The 12,371-nt window shown below is 43.2% G+C and overlaps 4 protein-coding genes across 4 annotated transcripts; 2 read left to right on the top strand and 2 right to left on the bottom strand.

The window, feature by feature from the left end:
- Positions 1–242: 242 nt before the first annotated feature.
- EAF02_012105 (uncharacterized protein) lies at positions 243–1,136 on the bottom strand (the record flags this gene model as incomplete). Its single annotated transcript, XM_038908153.1, has 2 exons — positions 243–1,040; positions 1,095–1,136. The coding sequence occupies 2 exons, from the start codon at positions 1,134–1,136 to the stop codon at positions 243–245; spliced, it is 840 nt and encodes a 279-aa protein (XP_038752054.1).
- Positions 1,137–3,908: 2,772 nt separating this feature from the next.
- Positions 3,909–4,434, bottom strand: EAF02_012104 (uncharacterized protein; the record flags this gene model as incomplete). The annotated part of the gene is made up of 2 exons (XM_038908152.1): positions 3,909–4,307; positions 4,363–4,434. The coding sequence occupies 2 exons, from the start codon at positions 4,432–4,434 to the stop codon at positions 3,909–3,911; spliced, it is 471 nt and encodes a 156-aa protein (XP_038752053.1).
- Positions 4,435–4,867: 433 nt separating this feature from the next.
- On the top strand, positions 4,868–5,933 carry EAF02_012103 (uncharacterized protein; the record flags this gene model as incomplete). Its single annotated transcript, XM_038908151.1, has 2 exons — positions 4,868–4,999; positions 5,070–5,933. 2 exons carry the CDS (start codon positions 4,868–4,870, stop codon positions 5,931–5,933), a joined length of 996 nt encoding a protein of 331 aa, XP_038752052.1.
- Positions 5,934–6,796: 863 nt separating this feature from the next.
- On the top strand, positions 6,797–10,969 carry EAF02_012102 (uncharacterized protein; the record flags this gene model as incomplete). The annotated part of the gene is made up of 3 exons (XM_038908150.1): positions 6,797–7,082; positions 7,133–10,290; positions 10,346–10,969. 3 exons carry the CDS (start codon positions 6,797–6,799, stop codon positions 10,967–10,969), a joined length of 4,068 nt encoding a protein of 1,355 aa, XP_038752051.1.
- Between the last annotated feature and the right edge of the window lie 1,402 nt (positions 10,970–12,371).

Genomic DNA, 12,371 nt, shown 5'->3' with positions numbered 1-12,371 from the left:
AAATCTGGTAGACGCCCTCAAAAGAACATGTAGATCACAGAACTGCAGTAAGTTTTTGAAATCAGAGCTCAAATGATGAAGTACCTGCGGTTCACGCTGTTTGTTGTTATTCGGTACTCTTTAAAGTGATCCGAGGTGAAAAAAGGATCAATAACCCCAAGATCCTATCACGATTGCCTTACTTGAGTGTCCTACTTCTCTTGTCAATGATTCTTCGACATGAAGGAGAAGCTGCGTTGTTCTTAGGACCAATCTGAAAGAAAATCATCAGCACTTTCCCCTTCAATCTCTTGCAAACACGGCCCACCTTCATATTGAAGCTTATAGAAAACAGGAGCTTCCTCATCACGGTGTAGCAGGATTGGAGCAGGTGCTCCTTCCCACTTAGAAACTTTAAATTTCAATCCAACATGTTTCTCGGTATCGGTCCATAAGAGCCGTTTTTCACATTCCTCTGGGCTGTCAATATGTCTCTCATTCGCCTCAACGCGATCCGACAGCCAGTCTCTAAAAACTCTTATGACTCCCTCACCAATGTTAACGCAACTTAGAAACAGTCCTCGTTTCGGACCAACTTTAACGATATTGGTGATGGTGCAGAGTTGCGAGAAAAGTTCATGTGACTCGAGATCAACGATTTGAGATACAAGCCCATCTTCAGATTCTGGTAGGAGGGTCGGTCTAGCACTACCTGCCAGATGTCGTATTCTTTCTTCAGACTGAAGCGGCCTAAAGCGCGAATATAGACCGGCCATTTTACCTAACCTCCCTGTGTTGTTGACATCTTTGTATATATCTCCCTCTCCAACAACGTCGTCACTTAGTCCATCTGTGCCGAGATAATTGCACAAAGCGTATGGGGTGATAAGTTTCGTAGAGGGATGAAAACATTCAAGGATCAACTTGTGATTCTTTAAAGACGCCGCTGCAATGAGGCGATGATGTATGATTCGGATTATGAGATCATGGAAACGATGGCAGGTGCATGCGAGAGGAAGAAGTCGACGGGTAGAAAAGAGTGAAAGGACATTGATGAGGAGCTTTGATATTGTTAGCCAGCTAGTTCATAGAGCTAGTCAAAATGGAACACCGACCTCATTAGGTATTGAAGCAATTCCAGTGAAACTATTCACCATTTTGTCGACTGTTAATTGTCAAATAGTATATTAAAAGTTTATTGTTTTGGCTAAAGCCAAGCAAATCTATATATAACAAGCTCAGCCCTTATGTTCATCAGAGGTTTCGAACAGTTCTCAGTGATAAGTCCCTGTGAAATTTGAGGGCAGGAAAGCATCAGAAAAATAAGAGAATCGTGGGTATGTCGGATGATATTGAATTAGGAGTAAATCCGATAGATCAGCTTGGAGGGTGGTAGCCGTAAAAACAATCTAGACTTTCTAATCAACCCTATGCATTGTTCGGTGGAATGCAGATGCAATGAACTCGAACGATAGTGGGTAGTTCTTTTCTTTGTCCCATGAGATAAGATTGCGAGTATGGTGAGATATCCAACCCGAGATGCTAGGTAATAGCGACAGTTGTGAACAGTGGCACAGTGTCGTTTGGGTGTAGAAATGTAAAAGTGTGTATATGCAATATAACTTGTTCTAATTAATGGAGATGTACGATGGACGACAATTGTCATTAGAGAAAGCGATGAACATCATGCCGTGTCATGCCATGCCACGCCATGTCATGTCATCATTCGTTAATTCATGTCGATTCCCTCTTGAAATAATGACGGAAGTGGTAGGTATCTTTCAATTCGATCGATAAGAGATCCCTGTGTTTCAATCTAAAACGCGTTTGTAGATGCATGCCGAAATATATCCACAAATCACGTGAAGAAAATCGGCAAAGTGAGTGTAGTAGTGTACTTGATCTCGGAACAAGATCTGATTTATACAATCGTGTATCATTCATTTAGTAGACTGAATCTCAGAACAGAAATTGGGACTTAACGAAACGAGGAATCCTGCCTTGAATAAATCTAGCTGCTCTCCGATCACCACATGTTTCTACTGTATGTAATCTGGAAAGTTTACTCCACTGGTAGTTGACCATCGCCAAATTGTAATTTTAAGGGGGTCGGATCGGGTGAGAGGAAACACTGTTGATCTCGAACCTACCTAAAGACACTCCCGTCGAAAGAACTATGGTTCATGCCTCAAGCTTCGAGCTTTTAAACGATCTCAAGAAAGATGTCTTGCTTATCAAGCTCTCCCCTAATTGCCTCAATGGACTGTACTACAATGAAATTATAGAATACCTATTCTTGCTACCTATCGCTGATGAACTTTATAGTCTTCTGATTTCAAGCTAGTCGGCTCTGTTAAGATTCACCCAGAAAATTCATTTGCGAATCAACGGCACAATAATCCTATAGCACATGTTATTATGACTAAGCCGTGCTCTTTTCCATCTCTACCTTAGTGTTCGTTTCTCGCCGTTATTTCCCGTTAGCACCATTTGGTGCACCTTTCTACATACAATAAAGTCGAGAAAATGACAATCTACTCGAGTATACCCACTGATGAGTTTCCACCTTCAACTGTGAAAGCTCTTTACAAATTGCTTACGAGAATTGTAGGGTAGCAAGGCATTGAATGAAGTTCATGATTAACAAACAATCAGGAGCAACACGCGTTACTCCCACAAACTTTTCAATAATATACTCTCGAGTTTTGAAATTCGAGGAGAGAGAGCTGAGTAACGTCATTTTGAATTGAGAAATGGCAATAACATTGTTCAAGCCTTGCAAGAACAACGTCGACAGTATGACAATAAGATGCCTCTTGGTTACTTACATCTGTGTCTTTTCTCAGAAACTCACTCACCATCACCCCATCACATAAACACTCTTAGATATTCAAGATTCCGATCTCTGGCATTTCAGAAGACCTTCGCTACCCAGCCAACTTTCTTGACCACTTCACAGAAGAAATAGACGTTTTATTCACCATGTCTGAAGTTTACTGTTTCTCTTTTGCTACCTTAGACGATCCAAACTTTACTATACAAATCCATCACATCATAGTAGGTCTTTGTGTGGTTGAGGATGAGTTTGACCACGATTTCGAGGATGAGTCAGATGGTTCAGATGGTTCGGGACGATGCAAATGATGAGTTTGACGACGATTCGGGAGACGACAACGAAGACGATTCCGAGTTCCAGATGAATCTTACGACGATACAGACGATGCAGATGATGCAGACGATGAGTTTGACGACGACTCCGAAGACGATTCTGAAGACAATTCAAACTATTCAGACGATTCGGATGACGAGTTTTGACGATTCTGAGGACGATTCAGACGATCCACAGGCCAATCTCGAGCACGATTCTGAGGATTAAGGTAATGAGTCTGCAGCGAGCATTTCATACACATAAACCATGGCATTTTTATGTCTGAAATCTATAAAAAATCTTTCAATGAAAACAAGAGATAAGTAAGAAACAACAACTAACAATTTAAGCTGGTCTCTACTCAGATCCCTCAATAAGTCGACCTTGAAAATAAACATATTTGAAACTTAAGAGCCTTTTAACAGCCGAATGTAATACAAATCTGATATTATAACATAAAATGAGAAGTAAAATGCCTATTCCACAATAACATACACCTTGGGTATATGATTTCGCGTGAAACGAATCTGTGCGACTTGGAGAAAATTCGGATCTTGTCCTGTTGTACAAATTAAATGTCGTTTGTAATAAATAAGTCTTTAGCTAATAGTATCAGAAAAAACTCTGACTCCTTTTGAAGGATCTCAATAGTTGTTACCATACTCAAATTCGCTCAAAATGCCTTGAATGCAGTCTCAACTACTGCGTCCAAATCCACTCATTATATGTAGCCTCTTCTCTTCTTCTTTCTCTCGTCCAACTAGTCCCTCATCCCATTCCCTCATCTGACATAAAATCCCCACTGCATCCACATCCAAATCAAAGTCCCCGTTGACACCGCGGCTGGTCCTGCTAATCCCCTGCCCATCTTCGTAGTGCCAAACACCAACCACTCTCCCATGAAATGTAACCACGCAACAATAAATGTCGCATATCCCAATTGATATATTTGTGGGTTGCTAATATAATATGCGGTTTGAAGACGAACGATCGCAGTGATAAGAGTCCAGTTTCCGAATGTGCGTGAAGAGAGAGGAGTGGCAGATGTGGTTAACGGGTAGGATTGGGAGGTACCTTTGCTGAGTGGGTTATTGGATTTGGGGATGGCGTTATAGATTTGGGAGTTAAAGTGGAGAGTAAAATAGCATTGGACGGTGTTGAAAAGAGAAGTTACGGAGATCTAGGGTTAGGTTAGTGCTGAGACCATAGATGAGGGAAAGGACGGTGATACTCACGAAAAGAAGCCATTGGGGAAGTACACCTTCATGTTGAGGCAAGTATGCGGTGAGGCTAGTGAGGAAACTCATGTTGAGAAACTGTATTTGGATGTCCGCTCGTGTATGAGATTGGAATGTGTTTGTGTCGTGATAATGGGATCACGCCAATGTAAATCAAACCTTTGAGAAGAGTTCAGTCCAGTCAGCATAACGAAGTAAACAAAAATTAAAGTTCGAAGATCAGCCTTGTACAGGGGTCGACGGGTTGGGAGCTAAGCTCGCGTGGTCCCGCACTATTGGCAACAAATCATGTTAGACATTGTTAGTGCCTCGAGTATCTCCAATAGTGAGATTGCTACGAGGCTACTCGGTGTTATCAGCCCGGCATTTCGTTCATGAAATTTAGCGGATTTCCTCACCAAAACTTAGTCCAAAGTCATCACCTAGTATTTCTAAGTCCTGGTGGTCTCAACATTTCTCGGAATTGTCTTCCTCTTCTTTCAATCCATTGACAATTGACAAAATGGTTCTCGATACTATTCTGCCAAAGGCTGTCCTTACTGGACTTGCTGGTATTGGAGCTTTCATTGTCGCTGGCAAAGTCATTAGCTACATCCAGCTTTTATTGAGTCTTTTCGTCCTATCAGGAAAGAATGTAAGGATCCTTGATACTTGAAGTGCCAGCAGTTGCAGTTTGGTAGAGTTGACTAACATATTCTCAATAGCTTCGAACCTACGGAAAGAAAGGAACTTGGGCAGTAGTGACTGGTGCTTCTGATGGTCTCGGCAAAGAATATGCAATTCAACTTGCCCAGAAAGGATTCAATATTGTCCTTGTCTCCCGCACTGAATCGAAACTTCAAACTCTTGCCTCCGAAATTCAAACCAAATATGCCGGTTCAAATATCCAGACAAAGATTCTTGCCATGGATTTCGCTGCCAATAGGGATGAGGATTATGCAAAGTTGAAGGCTCTTGTTGATGGACTTGATGTAGGAATCTTGGTCAACAATGTCGGACAAAGTCACAGCATTCCAGTGCCGTTTATTCAGACACCAAAGGAGGAAATGAGAGATATCATTACCATCAACTGCACAGGCACACTTCGAGTTACTCAAATTGTAGCACCTGGAATGGTCCAACGCAAACGCGGGTTGATCTTAACTATGGGCTCATTTGGTGGATGGTTACCGACTCCTCTACTGGCTACATACTCTGGGAGCAAGGCATTCTTACAACAATGGTCTACATCCCTCGGAGGCGAACTTAAGGGTACAGGCGTCGACGTCGAGTTAGTACTGAGCTACCTTGTTACGACCGCAATGAGCAAGATTCGACGTACCAGCATGTTTATTCCTAACCCAAGAACATTTGTCAAGACTACTCTGGCCAAGATTGGTAGAAGTGGAGGAGCTCAGAAGATGGCTTATACAAGTACACCATTTTGGGGTCATGCGTTAATGCAATGGTGGTTGGAGAATACCTTAGGGGTTGGAGGGTCGTTTGTGGTAGATCAAAACAAAGGCATGCACCAGAGTATCAGAACCAGAGCTTTGAAGAAAGCCGAAAGGGATGCTAAGAAGGCATGATTCAATAAACCAAAAGAGCTTGGTCAGGCTCAGGAGCGAAAAGAAGAGTGGAAGGCGAGCGGGGGATGAACGAAATGCACAAATTGCTGGATTTCTTATGCTAGGAATTGGGTGAATTGGCTTCATGGTGACAGGAAGGAACTCATGAGAAGGAACTATAGATTAAATCTTCTCTGGCTTTTTCGAGATAGATGAGAAGAGTATAAAATCAATATCAATATGACATTATGCTCAGCGCTATGTATTCCGGGATAGATTTCGAATAACTTGAGCATTAGAAAGGCTTATATTTATTGTTACCTATACAGCTAATTGTAATGGAATAATCTCCTTAAATCTTGAATTGTAAAAAAGAAAGTCCTTACGTTGAGATGAAACTCTCATAAATACGGCGTATAGCTAGCTATTCTATCCTGCCTGCCTATATATCTAGCTACTAGAGTACTTCTTATTTATTGATCATCTTTCAATTTATTACCTAGATTGGTAAAACCCTATCTAAATCTACCAAATCTCTATTGTTTTTTTACATCCCGTCACGTGCCTCGAATAAATATTTATCCTGGAAGCTTCGACCGCGTCGCGAGACTCATCTAGAGAGAGAGAGTTGTAGCTCTAAAACAGAAAAAATATACAGCTGCAGGTATACAAATATAAACCTTGCCCTCGATCCATCTCGAATTTTTACAATCATTTGCCTACATCGCATAACTTCGAAGATTGTCATATCATCACGGCTCAATCGCTTTTTTCTTCATGAAGTTTTTCTAATCTCTAATTCCATCTTCTGCAAGATTCCTTCTCGCGACAGTATTTCTTTAAAGATTGGGTGATTGCCAGCCAAAGAGGGAGAAAAAAAGAGAATGGCTCTTCCAGGAACACCACAGAGACCTTTACCAGGTACATATTTCATGACACCTGCTCCTCCGAGATTCAATCAACCTCCTCCACCACAACCTCCTCTATTTCGACCACCGCAACCGCATGCTGGACGTGAGCCAACTCCACCTCGAGACGGCCCAATACCTCCTCCAAATCAACCTCAAATTTTACCGCAACCCTTATTACCTATTTCACGAGCTGCGAAAACTATCAACGAAGTTCTGCAAAGAGAATCAAGCTTTCCTGATCTTGATAGCTATGTCAAGCGTGAGTTTACATTAGAATTTGTATAGGAGACACAGCTAACAGTTTCGCAGAGGGCATCTCATCTGACTATGAACTTCCATCACCTGTCTCCGATCCCGCCTGGGTTCCTTTTCAAAAGATGAGGATGTACGATATTCCAGATACGATTTACGACCAATACAATAATGCTTCTTTCGGGACATCGATGGGGCTTTTTGCGGAGTTAAATCATGCATGGGCAGCTATCGACAACGCATTATACTTATGGGACTATACCAGCCCAAATCCAACATTGCGAGGATTCGAGGACCAACCAAATGGTATCAGGGCTGTGAAACTGGTGATACCGCGCAAAGGAGTTTTCATTGAAGCCATCACGCACATTGTGGTGGTCGCAACCACTCAAGATATTATTTTGTTGGGTGTCGCAGACGGAGTTGATGAGCATGGGAATAGAAATTTGGAGCTTTACAGAACCGGCATGACGCTTTCCATCAGAGGACTCGATGTCACAGTAATTGAAGGATCAACAGACACGGGGCGCATATTTTTCGCGGGAGGAGCCAACCAGGTCTACGAGCTTACGTATCAAAATGAAGACAAATGGTTTTCAAATAAGACTGGAAAGCTCAATCACACAAGTCCTGGATATACATCCTTGGTACCCATACCTTGGGGTCGCGCGACGACTGAGGTTGTGGTGGATATGGTTGTGGATGACACCCGTCGATTGCTATACACTCTTTCCTCTGAATCCACCATTCGAACATTCCACATGGATAGCGCTACCACTTTGACACAAGTCATTGACAAGAAGCGACAAGATATTTTGAGAGATATCTCTCACATGATTTCGGCATCGCCCCTCTTATCGTCTCATATGCGGATCGTTTCGATTAGTCCTATATCTGCAAAAGAAGGACTAAAGCTTCATCTTATGGCTACTACTACATCAGGATGCCGCTTGTTTCTGAGTGCTACTCGGGGTTATGCTTACGGTTTTCAAACTGGCCAGGGAGCTCCACAAAGTATGCAGGTTCAACACATCAGATTTCCACCCAGGATTGATCGGCCGGGAACTAGACCTTATCCTGGACTCGAGCCAGCGATCGAGACAAGCTCTGATGCACTAGCACATACACGCAAAGGTCTTCGATACCCTCCAGGTTTCTTCTTCTGTTTCGTTTCCAAGGAGACTCGTGATGGGAGTGATGCTCTTTTTCTGTCGGCTCCAGATACAGGTCGGATAGCAGCGCAGGCACGAGACATGGCCGCTCAACAAGGTTTGCGATATTGTGAATCGGCATTTTGGCTGGAGATGGGCAGTCGTGCTGAGGCTATTGGTCTTGTGACAAAACCTTTCGCTGCTTCAGATCAACCCCTGGGCTTCGGAAATGAACTCGCAACTCAGTATGATCTCCCAACCCCGGAAATAGCAATTATGACAAATTCTGGTATTCATATCGTTCGACGCCGACGACTTGTAGACATATTTGCCTCTGCAATTCGAAGTGGATTTGATGATGGAGAAACAGAGATTAAGAAATTCATTCGACAGTATGGTCGAGGGGAAACGACCGCGACTGCTTTAGCCGTAGCGTGTGGACAGGGCGGCGATGCTTCGGTAGTTGGAGAGAGGAGGATAGCAGATCCAGACACAATTGAGGCTGCTAGGAGAGCATTCGTTGAGCATGGGGGACGTGCATCTATGGACCAGAATATGGTTGTCGAGGGACCAGCCCAAGCAATTGAAAACGTGCGGCCTTCTTCGAGACACGACGGGCTTGCTCTCTATATGGCTAGATTGGTCCGTGGTCTTTGGAAATCTCCGGTCATAAAAATGGAAATTACCAAGGAGGTGGTTGCTATAAAACCAACAATTGATAAGAAGAAGCTAGCTGCTGTTCAAGATGAACTTATGAAATTGTCGAAGTTCTTGGAGGACAACAAGACATTCATTGAGGGGCTGTCTGGGCCCGAGGGTCTTAATCGTGTCACAAGTCAACAGGAGGATCTTGCTCTGCAGGGCGAACACCAAGCATTGCATTCACTGCAAATCCTTAACACGAGCATTGTGGAAGGAATATCTTTTGTTCAAATGTTTTTCGAGGAACGAGTCGATGATATTTGGGCTGCGTTAGATGATACAACGAAGCAACAACTCCGAGAACTGACATTCGAACTATTATTCTCTACTGACAATGGCAAGAACTTGGCGAAATTGTTGGTAAAGGAGATTGTGAATCGTAATATTGCCCAAGGCTCGAATGTTGATACAGTCGCCGAGGCTCTTAGAAGACGCTGTGGTACTTTCTGTAGTCCTGACGATGTCATTATTTTCAGGGCCCAAGAACAGTTGCAACGAGCGACCAGCGTCGGACCTTCATCTGATCACGGAAGGGCACTTCTCAATGAGAGTGTTCGATTATTTCAGGAAGTCGCCGGTGTTTTATCTCATGACAATTTGTACAGCGCTTGTGCTCAATTTGCCGCCAATCAATTCTACGCAGGTGCAATCAGCCTGGCACTACTTGTTGCTCACGAATCTGATCGTGGAAACAAAGCTTTGTCGTGGCTTAATGATGGCAGGCCTGCCGACGACCATCGAGCAAGTTTCTTCGAGTTCCGCAAGGACTGTTATAACATTGTAAAGGAGATCTTAACTGCTGTCGACAACGACACTGGGAACGCACCGGAAATGGTTGATGGTAGACAAACCACCCAAGCTAGAATGCGCGAAGAAGCACATCAAGTGGTTGATGAATCTGACGATGAGGTCTTTCAATACGACCTATTTGATTGGTACCTTGAACAAGGCTGGACGGAGAGAATCATTGCTACAGACTCGCCGTTCATTGTTAAATATCTCGAGCGAACTGCCAGCGAAAGCACGGAGAATTCCGACTTGCTTTGGAAGTACTACGTTCATCGAGAAGATTACTCTTCCGCTGCTGGTGTACAGCTCACTTTGGCTAAGAGTGAACTTCCCATCTCCTTGCAAAGGAGAATCGAATACTTAAGTAGAGCCAAGGCAAATGCTCAAACACAAGGCGGTGCCATCCACAGACAAGCGCGACAAATCATGCTGCATGAGGCTGGTGAATTGCTGGACGTCGCTAGTATTCAACATGAATTGTTGCAACGCTTGAGAGCCGATCCTAGAATTCCTCAAGCACGTAAAGATTCCGTGGTACAAGATCTTGACGGCGCCATTCAACCGCTCTCTGTCGTAAGTTGCCACCCACCCCGTCCTCGTGTGCTTCCACATTGCTAACATCTTCTAGCTTTTCAATGAATATGCCGACCAAGGCCAGTACTATGATATCTGTCTCCAAATATTTGCAGCCGCCAATCATCACAACCAGGCTGATATCCGGACTATGTGGGAACAACTTCTACAGTCAATACAGGCCCGTGTAGAAGAAGACCCGCAAGCACAAACTGAACGTCCTTATGAAGCTATCGTAAACATTATCCGTGAAATGTCGCAAAAGCTTTCTGGATACGAAATCGTCTTCTCTCCTAGCATTCTCATCCCCCTCGTTGAAACTTACGCAGCTGAACACGCCCATCCAGGTCCGACAAATTGGGTCCCAGATTTGTTTATCAGTGTTTCCTTCGACTTTGACACAATAATCAACATCTTAGAAGGAATGTTTTACAATGAGGTCAACCCATTCGTTGGGGCAAATAGGATAGTTCTCGCAAATCACATTGTGTATTCAGCGGAGCAATGGTACGAGGACTGTATTAGACACAATAAGAGGGTCTTTGGAGGCGAAGTGCAGCAAGATCAAATTGGACAGATTTTGGCCGAGTTGGGTGCGGCTGCCTATAGAGATGATCCCGTTGGGAGACAGAGAATTATGGAGTTGAGAAGGAGGATTGGGTTGGGGGGGCTACGATGAGAGGAGAATGGGAAATATCTTGCGATCGGGACGAAGGCAAGAAGAAGAAACTTGTAATTGGAAAATGAAAACAAGTGCAGGGCAATTTTTTTTTACAAGAGCCCATTGCCGTATGTGGCATTTGTAGGCATAAATTGGGCATTAAGCTAGGAGTTGGGGAACTTGTTTGTTTTGATACTAAGTGGAGGGAGCAGAGTTTGATCTTGCTGAAATCATCGATTGGTGTGTAGACGGGGGAACTTACGCCATCAACAGTGGTTCGATGTGCTGAAAGCGGGGTTTCATGGGGAAAAGCGATGACGATACATGGATGCTTTGTGCTTGTAATTCATAGATGATTGGTGCATGTTGGTTGGTAATGTTATTGTGATGATCAATGGTGAAAAGTAACAAGGGAGTGAAAAGCTAGTTTCAATTAGGTAGTTGTCGATGGAGGAGGAGAGAATGAAATGAATGGATACCATAATATATGAATTTGTTGACTTGGATTAAATTGCTTGGTATAGTTCAGTCATAATTAAGATATGAGCACGAGACATTCGGACATGGCAAATGTAGAAATATGCGAAATGGAAAAATAAGGTTAGATTCAGAGCATGGTTTATGAATAAATAGACCAAGTTTCTGGAATGGGGAGGGGGTTGGTGAAATTATCTGGGGCGGAGTAATAATGTAAATCTAAAGCTCAAGTTCCGAAATGAAGTGATAGTGGTGATGGGAATAAAGGTGGCATGAAGTGTTCCATTTCATTTAATGAGATCCAAAGTGGTGCTAACTAGAGTCATTTAGAGGTTGAGATTAGGTGGCCGATGAGTCTTTTGTCAGACAGGTACTCCAGAATCCTTACCTATTCTTGTTGGCATAAGAAAGAGCTATATTAAGATAATATGGTTCTGGCCCAGGCTCCTGAAGTTTGGCTTATAACCGAAAATGAAGGGGTTAACTTTGGGGACGGATTTAATGGGAATGATTGTACGAATATTCACGTTCGTGGAGTGCTTATCTCGAATTGTTGTTCTCCAAATAGGATTCGAGGAAATTTCAGTGAATAGAGCCTCTGAGTATTGTATCGTGTCTAAAATTCACGGTCCTTAAGTATAGGGAAGGAAATTAATGCAGCGCTGGCAATATATTCTGCCTCGAAACCCACGGAAGTTCTTTGTATCTTATCTCTCCTTCCATCATATATTTGCCCTCCCTTAAACCCCAAATAGCTCTCATCCAACTCGTCTCCTGCCCGTTAAGACGGCCCCTCTCCTATATCCAGGTTTCCACTTCCCTATTGGCCTTTATGGACTTAATTGCATGTATTACGATGCTTGTAATGAGAGGGCGAGAATAATCGAGCGATATGAATAGATATGGAACTATGAATAGCGACGGGAACATGATTCCCATCATT

This window comes from Botrytis sinoallii (genome assembly GCF_014898435.1).
Source record: "Botrytis sinoallii strain Bc 23 chromosome Unknown BSIN_040, whole genome shotgun sequence".
NCBI classification, from domain to species: domain Eukaryota; kingdom Fungi; phylum Ascomycota; class Leotiomycetes; order Helotiales; family Sclerotiniaceae; genus Botrytis; species Botrytis sinoallii.
Note: the sequence above shows the minus strand (reverse complement) of the source record. Positions and strands in the feature narration are given on the sequence as shown.